At 39.1% G+C, this 18,478-nt stretch overlaps 1 protein-coding gene across 1 annotated transcript; it reads right to left on the bottom strand.

Moving 5' to 3' along the window:
* Positions 1 to 3,857: 3,857 nt before the first annotated feature.
* LOC133220080 (monocarboxylate transporter 13-like) lies at positions 3,858 to 11,819 on the bottom strand. The gene is given in 4 exon segments (XM_061367915.1): positions 3,858 to 4,084; positions 5,853 to 6,659; positions 7,806 to 7,949; positions 11,458 to 11,819. Coding segments are annotated over 4 exon segments (1,380 nt in total). The 5' UTR covers positions 11,660 to 11,819.
* Positions 11,820 to 18,478: the final 6,659 nt, after the last annotated feature.

The raw sequence follows: 18,478 nt of genomic DNA, 5'->3' as shown, positions 1-18,478 counted from the left end.
TGGCATGGCCTGCAGACAGCCCTTTCAACCTCAGTCACTGTGTGATTAACACCAGAAGGATCTAATTGTTTTTGCTAGACCCACTAAAGTTTGAAACAACACATTTTTTGCAGAAGGAAAAATAATGGGAGGAAGAAGGATAAACATTAGTAAGGAGCATAAACTCGCTCATTTGACCAAATGTTTCATTGTTGCTCTGATATTATTCCAGAAGAGCTCAATAGAGTTTCAAAAGTGAAAGAAATAGAAAGTTTCTGTAGATACCCATGTCTGTAAAACAGTAAGTGTATGCCATCAAGTCTATTAAGTTCCCAAGCAACTCTTTTCTGTAGCACTCTGAAAATCTAATAGTGTTTATCATAAATCATCTGTTTTCCTGAAGAAAATCTTCACTTCTGGGAGAGGATGAAGGGTACCTTTCGTTCTTGTCAGAATCAAACTGCAGACCTAGAGAAAATCCATGTGATACCAGAATCATTGCCTGTGCCTTCCTGCCTCCAGCAGTGGCAGGGATAGGGCAAAATGTCAATATTTTGTATTTGACTGGGTATTTTGTGTTCTGAATGAATCTTTTGTTAATAGTATAACAAGGAAGGAAAGAAAAGAACAACTTTCTCATGGATATGTGGAGCCATCTGGTATGTAGATGCACAATGACGTTATTGAAGAATTGGATGGAGAAGATGAAATACATGTCCTGGTCCTGATCTCAGGTTTTTTTTGCAAAACCTTATTTCTCCAAGGCACTGCTGCTAGCTCTGTCAGTGCTTTAATTTTGAGTTTTATGGAAATTTCAATGGAAAGGCTCAAATATTTCAGTGCTAAATCTACATTAACAGTAATAAGAGTACTGTAAGAGCGAATAATGATACTATATGCTTTCAGTTGGTGCTATAGATCCTCATTTCTCCATGGTTTGGTGATTTACTTTAAAGTAGATATTATCTGGCTTCTAGGGCTGACCAGTTCTACTAGAGGCCTGAATTGGAGCTTTTTGAGAAGAAGCTATTCCTCAAATTGCTGCTACCTCAACTGAGGCACCTCCAGAAAGCAACATGTTGTCCTGTGGACTGCCTTGTACAGACACCATTAATGCGTTCTCATGCTGAAAGCCTGGTTCGCGAAACTAAGTTCCCCCTCAAATGATTTTGAAGTGAAACTGTGGTCCTTAGTGTCAAACTCATCTCCCTTTGCTCCATCTCTGAACAAAGTACAGTAAAGAAGGAGTGGTAGTCTTAATCCTCTAGTAGCTATGCCAAGAGGATGCAATGAATGCAATGGTGCCTGCGTTCCTGCATCTTGTTTTTCCAGAGAAAAAGGATTGGGTAGTTTTCTGGCAGTGTTTTTCTGATGCTACTACAGAACTGGAGGTTCTGAGGCCAGCTGATTGTTCAGACTTATGGGACTATTTCCATGAGATGAAAGATAACCAACCATGGGTGAGAACATTTGGATGCAGTTGGGTACTATCAAAGTGAGGCAGAGCTATGACTTCCTTGCATGTAATTTCAGGAGGCCATACCTGGATTCAAGAGAATAATGGCTCTTTCTGAAGCCTCACAGTCCTGTTTAGCCCAGTGAGTGGCCAGCTGGTTTAGGGTCAGAAACTGCTTGCAGGTAAGCTGCTGATTTAGGTCTCTAAGGCCATCTCAGAAGCTCTTTGTTTGAAGAAACCAAATATAGGCGACACTGACTAAAAAAAAACCAGCCCTTTGCAAATAATTCCTACAGCAATAGTCCAGTGAAACTCAACCTGGAATACTGCTGCTACAGCTGAAGTAAAAACAGTTCCAAAATTAATGTGAACACTAAGACTTTTTCTATGATATTAAACAAATACATAGACATCAGCTGACAAGAGTGTCCACATGAGCAGTTCCATTTAGCAAAAAAAGGAATAAAAGAATGACTTTTTTGTCTCCTTTCACAGTGTCACAGAAGCCTGCTCAGATTGGTGGGGACCTGGCAAATTAATACTAACACTAGGTGGTATTTCTGTGCTATTAAACAGATACATAGCCATCAGCTGTACTTGGTCCCAAAACAGAGGCACAGCTGTGAAGCAGAGAGGAATATCACCTTCATTAATCTGCAGTATGTGCCCCCGTTCACACAGCCCAGGATGCCACCAGCCTTCTTTAGGGACTGTGTCAGATGTCAGGGCATAGCAAAATACAGAAACCTGTGGCAGGACTTGTAAATAATTCGCATAAAGAATTTTAACAGAAACTCGGAGGTAGAAGCTGCATCTATTAAACATCTCTCCATTTCTCCACCCTCCAACAATTCCCATTTCCTTACATTTTAGAAAATGAAGAGTTATTTTAAATTTCGGAACACTGCAGAAGACTGGAGAATAATACTTTCTAGAAGAATCTAAGTGTTTCAATTGAAATGATTGAAAAATGTTTTGTCAGAAATTTCAGGGTCTTGTTACAAGATTTTGCCCACCCAGTTATGTCCCTTCCAATGTGTGTTCCACAATCAAACCCTTACAGTTAGTTGATTTATTTGTGGTTCAGTAATTTTCCTGAAAGTTAAATTAATTTTTTGAAATAATTGGTACTCTTATGAGACAAGAAAAAAAAAATTAGGTAAGTGAGTTATGTTAAATTTGACTTCACATACTAAGTGTTTCAATGGTAAAAATTTCTTAAGCTCATAACTAAGGCAGCCATGGTATTTGTAATAGTTGCAAAGCTTTCAAGTGCTATGTTTTTTCCCTTTTACTGTTCTGTGGTGTTTGGGTTTTTTTTAAATATGACCTAGCCCTTTCTCTCTTCTTCTACATTTTCTCTTCCCCCTGATAAAATAAAATGAACCAAAACACTGTGATTTGGATACATACTTTTTTGAATCTCATAAATCGAATATTTGCTCAAAGATCCTCAGGATAGCGAAATATGGGACTAAAGAGGATCTCAGGAAGTCATCTAGGCCATCCCACTGTTCTGAAGCACAATTGAATATATTTAGATTCTCTCTCACATCTTTTTTCTCATACCTCTGTTTTCATATTCTCCCTATAATCTGTTTCTATGTTTAACAGGCTACAGTGAAGTTTTTTCCCCCATTACACAACTCTGCTTTGCTGCAAATTCTATCAATTACTAATTACCTTTACAAGGAAAGGAATTAACTGTGTCTTCTTTATTTCAATCTGTCTATGGATTTGAAGGCTGTTGTCATGTTCTGTAAAACCTTTGTCTTCTAAATCAGAAAAACAATTTCTCACATGTTTTCTTTAGGCTGTTTTCTTAACCCTTCTCATTCTTGTTCTGCTTAATCCTTTGCAATTTAAGTACCTCTTCAAGCTGAAGCCTGACAAGCACCATTATCTTCTCTATCTTACGATAGCACAGGAAGACATTTACTGTTATAGGGTTGCATGTGGGATTCTTACTTGGTTTGAAGTCCACTGTAGCCTTATGTCTTCCTCTGTTTTTCATCAATCCCTCTCCATTTTATGTCTGTGTGTATTGTTTTTTAGTTCTGATACTTCTGTTGTTCGTGTAACTTTCCCCGCTTATCAGGTTTACTTATTTTTCGGATTCCAGCTCTGCTCTGTAGAGTACCTGCCTTTAGCTCAGATGTATTTCCATGTACTCTTGCTTTCACATCCAACTTGTTTACTGGAAGTACTGAACACTATTTCCCTACATTGAACATCTGTGATGATGACGCCTCTTCTTATTTGATAGTTATGGCTGCAGTCTGTGTTTGGGGTTTCTACCTGCTGCATATATGTGTCATGGGTTCATTTAGACCACAGTTTCCCTACTTTGCTTATCACAGCCCTGGGGGACTGTGTTGAAGACTTCCGTATCTCCTGAAATGCTGTAAGATATCCAATACTGTTACACCACTACATCATGTTATTGATACCTTTTGGTTTGAAGTTTCAGGAGATGGAGGGTAGAATAGGGTAATGTTGAGTTTTCTTGTTTAGTATTGGTCTGGGTCCTTTTTTCTTTTCTCTGCTGGAGCTGATCTAAAGTAACTAAAAACACATCTGATAGGATAAGAGTTGCTCCTGCCATGTAGAAACCTGCTCTGTAATCTCCAGTCATGTCCACAATCAGACCTGAAAAGAAACAAATAAGAATAATATGGTTGATAGAAAGCAGGCTAATATGAATTATCTTGCCAGTGTGAACAGATCCTCTCACAAAGAGAGTATGCTGACTACATCAGCTTTCTACATCAGGAGTGCATGGAACATCACCTCATTATAGCATTTTTTAACTTGTACACAACTCACATCTCATTTACTTTGCATATGTGAACTGCTACAGAAATAAAACACTATGCAGTTTGAAGCACTTTCCAACCTAAACTATGGCAGACAATAAAGGCAGAAAAAAACTAATCATGCAGCTTTTTGGCTGAGTAGCCCCATGTTCTGTGGTGTAGCTGCCACCAGTTGCTGTAATTTGGAACCATAACAGTATAGCATGAGAGAGGTTAAAGAAGGAATGGAGAAGCATCTGCTGGAGACACAGTTGGAGAGGTTGCCTGAAGCATTATGGGCTTTCCTGTTCATCATTTTACAAAGAGTCACAGATGTTAATAAAGAGTCTGGGTTTTAGGTAGTTTTAAGCCAACCAAAATATCAAAGGCAGTACTGCAGCAGTATATGTAGTAGAATTGACTGCTCTGTGGGTATGATGGCAGGTTCATTTGTGGGCTCATGAGGGCTGCTTGCTTGGTCTTCCATTGGGAAGTTTGTCCACATTAAGTGTATTTCCTAGTCCCCATTACCTGTTTGCCTAACATCAGTCCTGTTAGGCAAGGGAGCTCTGGATTCAGATCTTTTTGATTTCACTTTTAACAAAGGGGAGGAGAGCTCAAGGAGCATTTAGGATTCCGTCCTCTTTCACACTTTCTTTTTAGCTTACTATATGTACACAAAGAGGTTGCAAACTAGCAAGCAGGCATTACATAAGTGTCTTGCTACTTTTGTATTTTATTCAGATATTCCCAACATACTTCTGGTATTGCTCTGACTCAAATTCTCTATAAATCTTCCTGGTTTTTATTTTCAAAAGTGACTTAAAATGTTCCAGCACTCAGTCTAACCCATTTTCAACCTATTAGTGATGTCATTACCACGAAAGTCACTGTAGTGCATGAACAGTGGTCTTTGGATTAGAACTCAGATCCACATTTTACAAGTCACACTGGTAATTTTCCTGCCACATCATTTTGCAAAGTCTCTGAAGCTTGCAGCTTGTTTGTCTTGCTTTTTCCAAGATGATTTTGTCTCATTGCCAGCCCATAAATCCATGTGCTGTCTCATTGTCTTCTTTCTCTACCTACTGTTTTTATGTGCTGCCTCCCCCATTTATTATATTGGTTAGCTCAAATGCTGCCTGAAAACAGCAAGCATCTTTGTAATATTTTCCTTGAGGCACACATAGCCTCATGTTTCAAGCTGTTCCACTTGACATTCTGTAGAAACCCTCCCAACAATACCAGCATTTATGCAACATTGTTAGTTTCAAATCTCAGTTTCTTCTCTGGAAGTATGGATCTGCTGCTTGTCCCAAGGTTACACTTTCATAGCAAGACAATGGGAGTCCACTAAATGGGATTCTGTGGGATTCAGAAAGCAGAAACACCACCATGTGAACTCTGTCATTCTTCCATGCTTTCATGTTGAACAGGTATCTCTAAAATCACAGATAAGAGGGGAGAAAGATATTTTGGAGAAGAGTTAAACTGACTGTTTTTACACACTTTTTGGTCCACATAATCCTGAGGTATAAAAGGGGGAAATTCGGGTCCAGTTTGAATCACCATTCCCCTTTCTTCTTGTAAACTGTATCTGGCAGAGTATTGTCTTAACTTACCAGCAAGAGGAGGTCCCACAAAACCTCCAGTGCTTCGAATGAGCATGAAAAGCCCTAGAGCAGTGTCAAAATCTGGCATGCCTACAACATCTGCTAGCACTGTAATATGAATGGCGACTGTTGTACCAAAGAAGAATCCATAGAAGCCAGTGAATATTGCCAAGGACAGGTAATTGTTAGCCAGTGGCAACAGCATCAGGGAAGTGCTGATCAGTGTAATTGTCACTGTCAGCAAATGAACAGTTTTGGTAATGTGGAGATTGGCATACCAGCCACAGAGCAGCCTGCCTGCAAAGTCCACCACAGCTAAAATGGATAGCAGTGATGCAGTCCATGAGTCGTCTATTCCCAGGCTGTAACTAAGTGGAACTAAAAATAAGGGAGGGACAAAAAAACTCATAGCAGCTAATATGCCAAAAATGGCATAAAGTACAAACTCCAGTTGTCTCAGAAGCATCCAGTTAAAGGTTTTGTGTGTGGTGGGAGATTCATCTTCTTTGTCTATCCTAGGTTCACCATTGCCAGGTTGTCTCTCAGTTTCATAATGTCTAGCCTCAAGGAGGCAGCTGCTTGCCAGGGGTCGCATCAGTACTCCACAGACACAGATATTGAGTTGCATGCCACCTATGATCAAGAGGGCACCTTTCCATCCATATTGACTTATCAACCACTGGAAAAATGGCCCAAACATGAATGCAAAGACACATTCTCCAGCACTGGCAATAGCACTGGCCAAAGCTCTTTTCTTGGAGAAATAATGGCTCACAATGCTAATGGCTGGTATCCATGAAAAGGAAATCCCAAGTCCTGAAAAACACAAATACAAATAGCAGCAGTCAGATGCTGCTGAGGTATTTTGTGAAGGTGGAAATTAAATCAAGCAATGCTCCTACATTTGCAAAGTTGAAAACTGGTAAAGGAAAAGCAACTTTACTCTTAGTAAGAGCATGAGCTCCATTGTACTATTTGTAAGAGTCTATTTGTGGTGTGTGTTCTATAAGAATAGGTTGTACAGCCAAACAAAAAAGCAGGAGTATGGGGTGTACACTTCTATATTCTTTTTATGAAAAAAAAAACCAAACAACGTTGGTTTAACAGTTTTCCCACTGGGTGAGAAATCACATGGCTATGTCATTGAAACTAGATGGACCTCAGCATGTCTGTGCCATCCTAATTAAGGCTGGTACTAGATCAGATCACTCAGTTAAGCTGAGCTGTGTTTAGGATAGAAAGTGAGGGAGGATGTGAAGGAATTTGCTTTGTTACCTCTGTTTGCTCTTCATTTTCTTGCCTGACTGCTTTGAGCATGCTTCAAACCTGCTCTAACTTACAGTGATTTTAATGGCTCCCTAGAAATTATTTGGCAGCCCAGGACTGCCAAAGGGCTCAAATTCCAGACATTTTTTCAGGCATCCAGCATGGAACTGGGAATGCTTTATTTTATTGCCGGCCAGCTTTGTTTCCTGTTCCAGGAAAATCTGCTGGCTGTTGGAGACAACTTTCTGGCCTGTTTTTACCTATAGGAAAGAAAGGATTGGAATCAACTGAAAGCTTGGAGGTGTATACAAAACATAGATTATTTGATAGAAAGTGCAAAATTTGGAATATTTATGTTTCCATGTACTTCACTACTCTTTATGTTCTTTAAAACTTCACAGAACTCTCGGCTCTAAGTGAAAAATAAAACATTTTCAATTTTCTGGTTGCGTATAATATGCAGGTGAAAATTACCAACATTTGATTATTCACCTTTTTGGTCATTGCAGGTTTATAGTGCAAATTCTTCTTTCCAGAGTGGGACTTGAGGGAAATTACCTTTAAGGGGGGGATATTGGTTCTAGTCACTCATAAAATCAAAATAGAAATAAGATTTTAAAACTCCTACCATTAGTACTCTCAAATGAGGTCTCTGAGCTGCTGGTGAAAGAAATTCATAAAGCCATAAAATCATACCCTGTAGGAAGCCAGTTGTTGCATACATCCAGACCATGTTGAGTCCAAGAAATCCCAGTGTCATTCCTGAAAAAGCCAGGAGTCCTCCAGTGATCACAACTGCCCGATGGGTGTATCGTGCACAGAGTGAGCTGGCAACAGGGGCTGAACCAGCAGCAAAATAGGAGAAAAATAAATACGTTAGGAATATTAGCGTGATCAACAGGACTGAATAATCCAGTAAAGCTTCTGGAGGAGACGGGGAACGGGGGTGGTCAATCAAGACTTTAAAATAGAATCCTTGCTGATAGCAGAATGACTGTCCCTGTGGCAGAGATTTTAAAATATATTCAAAGTATATGGGTGTTTTTAAAGGGAAAGAGCATTTCAGTACCTTCATTGCAGAACAGTTCTGCTGAATTTTGTGTAAGGACACAACTAACAGCATGACAGCAGCTTGTTTAGTGTTCTAGCAGAAAGCAATATCCCATCATAAGAATCTCCAAGTTAATTTATAAAACAAAATCATTATTGATAGAGTATCAATGATATGGCTGGCATGAAATTTTCTGTAGAAAACTTTATCTTTTAGAGCTTTGAAAAATCATCTGTTCACAGAATTTTAAATGTTTTATAAAGGACAAAAATTGAGGTTTGTTTTTACTTTACTATTTACTTTCTTCAATTTTAATTTCAGTGGTGGTTTCCCTGAGCAGACTGCAGGAACGCCTCAACACATGAGGGCGAAGTTGCACCAGGTACCGATCTGATCTGGTACAGCAATTCCAAAGCACTGGTGCCTAGGCACTGTCTGGAAGCACCTGAAACGTTAAGGGTATTTTTGCATAATTAAGGACCAGTTGTACTGCCTGGCTATTTTCCATCAGCGAAACAAAACCAAGGCCATAATGGAAAGGCTTTCGGTTCTGCAGGGATAGTTTCAAATCCCAGGTGTAGGATGCTTCCCATGGCCATTAGGGGGCTCTCAAGAGACACTCGACAGCACCAGTTCTCCGCAAGGTTCGTGATGCAGAGTCAGCTCCCTGCTGTTAACATTAAGGAAATTGGAGCTCGGGAGTAAAATAAAATTCAGATAAAGAGGACCACGCTTATAAACTTAAGTAAGTGCGAAGACAATGAAGAAAAGGCGGTCATAGTTTTTGTAGTCGTTTGTAGGGGCAGGTTGTTGTACATTCACCTGTGTTAAGTAAGATAAGAATGAAGAGAATTTGGTAGTTAGGACAAGTGAAATAAACCTGGCAGAGAGATTATTAACGTCTGCAAAATCTGAAGGACATACATTGTCTGATAACAGGTAGCTAGCAGAAGTTATACAAACCCCAAAAGTGTCTCGTCATCATTTACAGCTAAAATACAGTTATTGGTAAAGATATAAAAAGCATAGTGGAATTCAGTCATGGTCTGCAAGATGAATTGGAAGGATGAGCCAGGATAAAGCATATACAGTTGAAGAAACATACATCTATGATGAACAAAACAAAAGTAAACTCAGGATAACCAGAGAAATCAATGGAAGATCTTAAAGACAAGAGAAAGACCTGTAGTTGGAGCAGAAATACTACCAAAAAGCAATTTTAAAAATACAGAATGAGGAGAAGAAATAGTCAGAAATTGAACATGGGATATCAGGAGGAATAAAGAAGCTAGCCAATGAACTGGAAATTGAGAAGATAGGTAGGGTGCACAGTCTGAATGGATTAAGGGCTATACACAGAAAACTTACAAAAAATGGAAAGGGATGATAATCACAGTGCAAAGACAAAGGTGATGGGACATGTACATCAGTACCAAGAGAAGGCCTATGTGTGTGATGGGGAGAATCATTGCTGTGGTAAATTGATCAACCTGTTGCAGGTGCAAACCCCAAAAGTAGAAGCACATGCTCTCCTTCTACACAAGGCACAGAACTGCTACTGAAAGGATCCAAATGGGAAAAATTAGTAATTTACTGGTCATCCTTCACTCTGAGCCAAATGATTCTGAACGTTTCCCAGAGGAACATATTAAGAAACACTAAGCCAGGCCAAGAAAGATGCTCAAAGAACTAGAGGTTCAGATGATCTTCAGCAGAAAGTCTTCTGATCCCTATAAATGAAGCAAAGGCAGGAGAAGATAAGGAAAATTACCTTACACCTGGTTAGGCAAATACAGTTTTGCTGGTTTATGGTTGGTTGTTGTTATTATTTCATATGTCTTATCCTTGATACATCCCTATATAACATAAACATATGTTAAAACAAAACAGGACTTTGAGTTCTTTTATCCTTCTCTGTTGGCTTTTTTTTTCATGAAGTTCATATGACAAAATAATATAACATTAAGTCTGTGGTAAGTTTAATTTTTAAACCAAATTGATAGATTCCAATTTATTAATTTCTCTATGAAAATGAATAAATCTGCAAAGTAGGTGAAAGTTTAGGTTTTTCATTATTTGCAATGAATTATTTTTGTCAGGATGGATCAAGCTCTTATACTGTAAATCAAGGATACCAGTTTATGGATGTGACAATATTTTCAAAACATGAGTTAATTTAGTTTATTACTTTGACTTTTAATTAACTGTTTTGCTCCTCTGAATACCTTTTTCAAAGAAAGATGAGTTTCCCACGGTCTTTGGAAGTACTACAATTACAAGCAATAATACTGATAGGTGTGAAATGAGTAAGATGCATGTAGTTATAAAGTGTATATGCAATGAAGTGTCTTCACAAACAAAATTATTATAGCATTTATTATGTAAGGATACTTACCTATTACAAGTATGTACCTACATGAAAGCACGTAAAGCAGACTTCACAAATCCTGTACAGCTCATGCCTGCACGCGTTTGGAATCCTCACCATATGGTGAAGGATTCTTCAGTTTACAAAGGCACAAACTACTCTGTAAACAACTAAAGTAAGAATCAAATGCAGTATGTTTGATATGTTTCCCTGCTTCATTTGGTGAGGGCATTCATACTGATCCCATAGCTCGTTGCCTTTGATGGGGATAGTTCACCCTCACTTCCCCTACTCTCTGCTTGCACGATCTTGTCTTCCTTATGCCATGAATAAACTGATATTTTTTTTTTTTTTTAGCTAGATGAGGTTTCTTTTAGATCAGTGACTCAGAATATTTGTAAGCAGGGGGAAAGGAGAGCCAGAACTGGCAGCTCTGGAAGGAGGTGGGATATTGGTGAAGACAAAAAGGAGAAGAGTGGGAAAGCAGGACTGAGAGTCACCATTTTGGTAACAATGGCTTATCTGCTAGGCAGGGACACGGTCCTTACGTGTTTGAAAAAGTGACAGCTGCTGTGAGATCAGTGAACTTGCACAAACTGGTTTAAGAGCTTGATACAACAAGCTTTGCATTTCTGAGGATTATCTCCAGTGAGTTTGATTCAAAGCCTGTAGAAAATGGAATCATTAGTCTATGTACATGAAGTTCTTTAAGGCAATCGGGTTCCTGTGTATATACAAAGTCCTCATTAACCCATTTAATATTTGAGGCATGAATACACTTTTATGAGAGGAAGCAAATGTCAATTTTCTGTAGAGGCAGAAGGAGGAAGTATTGTCCTTACATATTTTCATTTTGTGGGTTTTCTTAAGGAAGCTCTTCAATATTTCTTGACATTAAATTAAAGTGCTAAAGGAGCATTTCTACCTACCTCCTAAATGAAAGACGGTAATAGTTACTGATGAGATCCAGGAAGTGGTACTTGCAAGTTCATCAAAGTGCTGCTGGATTTCAACAAACAACAGACCGAAAGTCTTGAGGACCGCAACAGTGAGGCCCATCACTGTGAAGGCTGATGCTACCACAACCCATCCATAGCCACCATCTGGTGGATTGCTGGTTTTGGCCTGCATCTTTACTAATTCTCAGATCTTCTCTCAGGATATTTTGCTGGGGTGGTAGTGATGGTGGTGAGTGAGGATTTTTAAATCTGCAAATTAGTAGAAGAACCAGTGTTAAAGAAATTAATTACAAGATACCAGGAATGGCTTGCACAAGTCATTACCTAGTGAAAATGCAATATGCACTTCTGTGATTTGACTGAAAATATTATGTGGGAAACATGACCCAGGAGACAGAAGGCAGACAGATAAGAAAGTAAAACAAAAAATTAAAAAAGATGAAGAAAGAAAAAATACTCAGGTAAGGAGAGAAGAAAGAAAGAAGCATATAGACATGGAAATAGGAGAGAGGACAATGGGACAGGAGATTATGCAGACACTAAGATTTTCAAAACTAGTAACTTCAGGAACCTTATCTCACTCACTTTTCAAACTAATGGATTATTGTAAACAACTAGAAAATTAAATGCCTGACAGGATATCACACTTTGTAACATTTTCTGCACATTGCAATAAACTTTATGAACTTTAAGCCATCAAGGCAGTTGTTTGTACCCATTAGAGTCTTGTCATAATTGTGTGTATGGGTAAAACATAATTATATTTGCTAAGTTGCTCCTATGCATGATATCACTAGTGTGAGAGAACAAAACACAGAAAAATAATATTCCTAACCTGAAAAGGGTAGGAAATCTGTCAGTCTCAGTCTTCTGAGTATCCACATAAATGGAAATAAATGGAAGCTACTTCACTTATATGGAAGTTTAAACCTAGTGGACTTTCCATTCCTAAAATATCAGCCTTTCAAAGAAAGATTTCACTTTCCATTCAGCAAATACCAAAATTATATTTAAAACCATAAGAATTCAAGCGGAAGGTACTGACTACGGGTTCCTCACAACCTTGATAGTGTAATCGTTGCACAAGTTTCAGGTATGCTGCAAACCTGTTTTTTCTGTTTGTGCTTTGTCTCTAAAATCCCAAGTGGCAATTCTGAATAAAGAGTGGGACTATATAAATGCAATGCCAACTCTTATTGTTGCTGTAAGCCATGCTCTATTGAGAACCAGGACAATAATTTCTTAGTAATTCCAGTGTAAACAGGATGTGTGTAATATAAAAAGAATCGTATTCTGCATGAAACTGAATGTTACACTTATCTCTGAGGTGTGTATTAGAGAACTAATATTAGATGTGGTACTGGATATCTGAACACTACCTGTACACTATGAAATTTTGGACCTCCCTGCCATGTAAAACTAGGGATACTAAAAGTTTACGTGGAAATATTAGATCAATCTGTGCTGTACAAAACTACTGAGGATCACCAGATGGTTAAAATCCATCCCTGGCTCAGGAAGTCTTCAAGCTGCAAGTAGGCAGAAACTGGGAAGTATCACTTTATGATTAGTCTAGTCTTAATCTTAAACATCCCCCTTTGGCCTGACCCAACATAGCCATTTTTATGAAGTAATTTGCGAGGAACGGTGCTTACAAATTTAGAGTCCTCAACATTTGAGCATTCACATTCTTGGTTCCAATATTACAAAGCATTTTTGCCTAAATGGGGCACATGCTTCCCTGTAAAGGCATCTAAATAGGCAAGTATATATTAGTAAATGCAAAACTGAGAGTGTATTTCCCCTTAGAAGTTCTGTGACAAACTCAGAGTAATCATGCAGTACAGAGAGGATGTAAGATCTGGCTGAAGGAAGGAAACAATCCTACTCTTTTCTTGTTTCTTCACAGGCCCTAAATTCTGAACACACATGTTGTACAAAATGCAACAGATCACAAAGGACAGGAAGCAGTTTTGTTGCAAGAGGGAGAATATGAACTAAAGATAGCTAAAGATGTACTATACTTAAAATTCCCTTTCCTGTATGCAGGTGGGAAAAAGGGAGAATTAAGGAAATCCACAGCATTAGAAACCATTCAGTACAAAGCAGCAGGCACTAGTCCCATGATCTGCTCCACTGGGGTACATGATCTAAGGAGGACCTAAAACACTACAGCAGTGTGTGGGAAAGAAGCCATCAGAGCCTTGTAGGCGTCAGAAGAAAGATAATTCTGCTGCTGTGTCTGGCTCAAACTCCAGACTGACATATGGCACTGGACATACTTGCACGAGAGACACAGCCAGACAGGTTTATCAGTTGCACAAGGTCTCAGACAACTTTCTGAAAATCTTGAAGTTCAGCTGCAAGAGACAGACTGCCTTAGGGTTGATGTTCATATGGAGGAATCTGGTTTTTGTTCCTCCAGTTTCTGGGTGACTTTGAGAAAGTTGTTTGATCTCATGTGCCTCTGTTTTCTCAGTTGTCAAATGCAGCTAATACTTTCAAAATTCAAAGATACTATGAGAAAATACAGAAGCTAGATCAGACAATATCCATGTCTTCTGATATTGCTGGGCTCTAGTGGCATGGTCATAATTTCCTTTGAAGCAATGAAGAACGTAAAAAAGGATGCAACATTCAGACTTAAAAAGCCTCCCTGAGCAGAGTGATACTGATACGACTACACTCTGCATGGACATGCCTGGGCAAAGGATTATGGTTTCTGCCACAAGACAGATGATAGAAAAAAATCCTGCTACTTACAAGGCAGCACCCAGACTAAACAGGCATGATAAAATCTACTGCTTCCTGACACCACCCACCTCCCGTCATTAGACGAAATCTTCCCTAGTGGGAATATAAATCAGGCCCTACCACTCACAAGACTTAAATGAACAGTCTTTCCTGACCACAAACACATCTTTCATGTCGCAGCTCAGAATTCAGCTCTAGTCTCTTAATGATCACAGTATTACATGCAACTCCAAAACTAAATTACTATCTTAGTTGTGTGATTAGTTAATGAGGTTATCTCCCAGGAGCCCTACAGATTTGAAAGCAGTGCAGCTACATTCTGTAGAGAAGAAAGTGCAGATGTTGCAATGGGTGGATATGTTTCTCATACCATGCTCTGCCTTATTCTGTCATTCACTTGCAAGGGAAAGTTTACTACAAACATGTAATTAGGAAAAAACAAAACAAAACAAAACAAACAAACAAACAAAAAAACCAACAAAAATCCTAACCTGAAAAAAGCACTAAGGATCTCTTTTCTCTCTTGGCTAATAGTAGCAAATGGTAAGGTTTTCGTATCTTTAGCCTCTTGTCCCTGAAACCAACCTTTAGAAGAATGAAGGAAAAACCTGTAGGGATACTGCCCTTCCTTTTGTGCTCGACCACACACAAGATCCCTCAAAGAATATAAAGCCATGCCTAGAACCATTAGCATTCTGCCTAGCATCCCACTGCCTCCTACCTCCAAGCTTTCCCATGGCAGTTGGAATGAAGGTCCTTTGAGACAGAGGTTTCAACCAGAAAAGCCATAATGCTGTCATCTGCGCTTAGTGTGTGCATTAACAAGAGCAGACAGCTCTGCCAGCAGTATCACTCCCTTTACGGCAAAATTTGCCAGCAAGGACATGCAAGCAAAAGTGCACTATTTTTCCTTGTGCTTTCTACACAGGCTGCAAAGGTGCTTTCTGTGGCACTGGGGGTGTTCCTCTATCCATGCTTTCAAGTTCCACAAGCTATTTCTGCTTTTAGCTATTTCAATATTGCAAGTTTTACCAGACAATAATAAAAGTAAATTCAATGAAGCTTACCTGACGGCTTGTATTTTAGGGTGCTGTATAAACTTGTGAAGACTGGTACTTGCTTTACTTAGTTCTCTCATGTTCCATGATCCAATTTGCTTTTTTACAGAAAAGCAAACTAGTTTTATATATTTGCTGCACATTGAAGAACAACTTGGTGGTGAAATCAATAGAAGACTCATTACCATGAATCTGCGTCTTCTTGTTTTCATGCAACTCATACATAAGTCTTCCCAAATAACTTTCTCTTATAGGCTGAGTGGACTCCCTGTGAGCTGGTGATACTCAGCACTTTGCAGAAACAGTTTCCCCAAGAAGACAAAATCAAGTATTATGTTTTTTCATGTTAGGGGAAGAAAGGTGACTTGCTAGTGGGGCTGTGGTTTGGGTTTCCACTACAAGCATGGTACTTTACCTTGGAATTGGACTTACCGAAAAAAAAAAAAAGAGAAAAGAAAAAGGAAGAAAAAGAAGGAAGAAAAATACACTTGATGTGCACAAAAGCAAAAGGCTACCAAAGGCTGATAATGGAACAGGATCACCAAGTAGTCTACCTTGAAGTAGGAGCCATGCAGCAAAATCAACTACATAAAACTAAACACAAAGCAGACCTTTAACAAATTTACAACACATTAATTTAATCTTGGTTTAATCGTTGTATTAGAAGAAAGATGGAAAGAAACATGGAAATAAGTTACAATTTATGCTGAAACTTCATTTGCACATGTGCCTTGGTACATAGCCATGGAACAGGTTTGTTCACTCAGATATCTTCTGGTCTTCCTCTAACAGTCAGATAGGCTCTAATGATGCTATCATGCTTCATATACAAGAATCATGCTAGTTAATGGTCTTCAGACACAAACTCAAGGAAGCTCCTAATAAAACTCTCCTTTCAAACTTCATTAACATCATTTAGTAAGAGCCAGTCTAATGAATATGGTCTATAACACAATTTACTGACAAAGTATATAAAGATGGAAATGAGGGGCTGAATGCTCAGAGCAAGCAGTTTGAAGTAACAAAAATAAAGTATTGCATAAATAAATTACCTTATTTAGGTAACCCAGGCTTGTATGGGATATGAAGCTCTTCTTTCACCTTCCAGTTATATGTGAGTTTTTTAATTGTGCTGCAAACCACCAGGTCATTTACTAATTTTACCTTGTATACAGTCTATCTGAACAAACCAATCTGTCTCAGTCAGGATGTGTAAGCTGTCAGATTTTATAAGATTCCTCTCCTTCCCTCCCCAAAAGTCATTTGACTCCACCTACATTCAGAAAAACAAAGTTTGGTCCTGACTAGACATTAGAGAAAGCAAAATCAGGGATGGGTGGGAGGAACAACAGAAGGAAGGCAAATTTTATAATATACCTGCACTGTGCTTGTACTAGATTTGGACTGCTGTCCACAGTTTTTATTGAACTCAACTGCTGGGCCAACCAGAAAGTTCAGATGTGTCAGCCAACCTTAAACTCCCTGGTGTTCTGGGGCAGTTACTGCCAGTGTTTGTTCAAATACTGAATTCCTTTGTGGCCTCTCTATGATAGTGCTGTTGGGCACATGTTGCCACAGCTGAGCCATCACATACACTTGCAGCAACTACAGAAATAAGAGGAAGCTTGAATATGCGTTCCAGGTTAAGCCTGCAACATGGATGGTCAGAACCTTTCACCAGATTAGAGAAGTGTGTTTGTTGTGTGATCGTGTTCGTTTTTTTTTAAGGGCCCCCAGTCCCTTATATACCAATGGCTCTTGTAAACCTTTTATCTCCCAGCTTTCACTGATAGTTAATTGTAACTGATTTTATGTTTCCTAACACTTTGCCTTGCACTAACATTGTGACGCCTATAGCTTGCTATTGTAACGGGGGGAAGGGTGGGTTGTTGAAATAGTTTGTCACTTTTTTGTAATCTTCTTGTTTTAATGCTTGTGATCTTACCTGATGACTTGATCTGTAATCAGTGCAGTTTGTGTGTGCTAAGGGAAGTAGGAATGTATGGACTTGTAGTTGACTTGCATAACTAAGAAACAGATGTATTTCATATTTTTTGGTATTCCTGCAGGGGGAAGTCAGCAGGTTTGTGTGGTGACATTCAGATTTTCTTTCACTAGGAGGATTCTCTAGGACTGCTTTGTAGGGCTGGAGAAGTAAAAGCATGGCAAAGAAAAGTTATGGGGTAGTTTTTGAAGTGTATTTAAGTGTGCACTGCTGACAGAAAAGTTGCCGCCATCCTTTCCTCACCTTCCTGATACCATGTGGGCTTTTACGCACCGAACAAGATGGGTAAACTGACCTAGCTGGGCAAACATTATGCTGGGGCAGTTCCTCAGTTCAGAGGAATTCATTGTGTGCCTTCACAATGCAGAAGGCAAAAAAAAAAAAAAACAAAAAAAAAAAAAAAAAAACAAAACCACCCAAAAATGTCCAGGAGCAAACGTTAGCAGCTGAGGCTGCTTAATCCAGATGAGAAATACACACGGCGATTGTAGCACAATTACTATATTCACACAAGCTGTAGAACTGTGAGCCTAGAAACTCTGTTTTACGGACAAGTAAAGGTAGGTGACTAATGTGGTGTCAATGAGGAATGGTAACTGAATTGTGGACGTACTTTAAGACAAAGGTTCAGAGTAACTCTCCAGCAGTCACACTGCTCATGTCTCCTTTCTTCCTTCCTCCTCATGCTGGAGGGAGTTCCGTGCTATGTGCTGCACAGCTTCTGAGAAACCTGGGAGACTGTGAATGGAAAGATGTCTCTATGCCAGACTTTCTTATACCCTGATGTACATAAACTGGATTGGTATGTCTGCTTCTTTTACAGGCTTGCTTTCCCTCCTTGCTCCATAAGCCTTTGTTACCTTCTGCAGCCCCACTGTTAAAAAAATAAACTATGTAACAATTGTATGTGCACGAAGACACTAAGCTACATTGTGCAAGACAGAGATGCGTATGACAGCAACAGTGACAAATAAGACTACATTTCATACACAGTTAGGGTAGTAAACCGGATGGAAACAAACACAGATCACAGCAGAGATGAAGCCTCTCTGAACACCCTGCACCCGTGTTGTATCACTCTGTCGTGTTCCCAGGCTGAAAGTCTGAAAGTCAAAACCCAGGCTGAAAGTCAGAACTACAGCACTGCACCAGCTACTAAGGAGAAAAATGACTG

Source organism: Neopsephotus bourkii, unplaced genomic scaffold (assembly GCF_033783945.1).
Source record: "Neopsephotus bourkii isolate Nb327-2 ecotype Australia unplaced genomic scaffold, CSIRO-AGI_Nbou_v1 NB_127, whole genome shotgun sequence".
NCBI lineage: Eukaryota > Metazoa > Chordata > Aves > Psittaciformes > Psittacidae > Neopsephotus > Neopsephotus bourkii.
The sequence above is the reverse complement of the archived record's forward strand: the minus strand, read 5'-3'. Positions and strand labels throughout refer to the sequence as shown.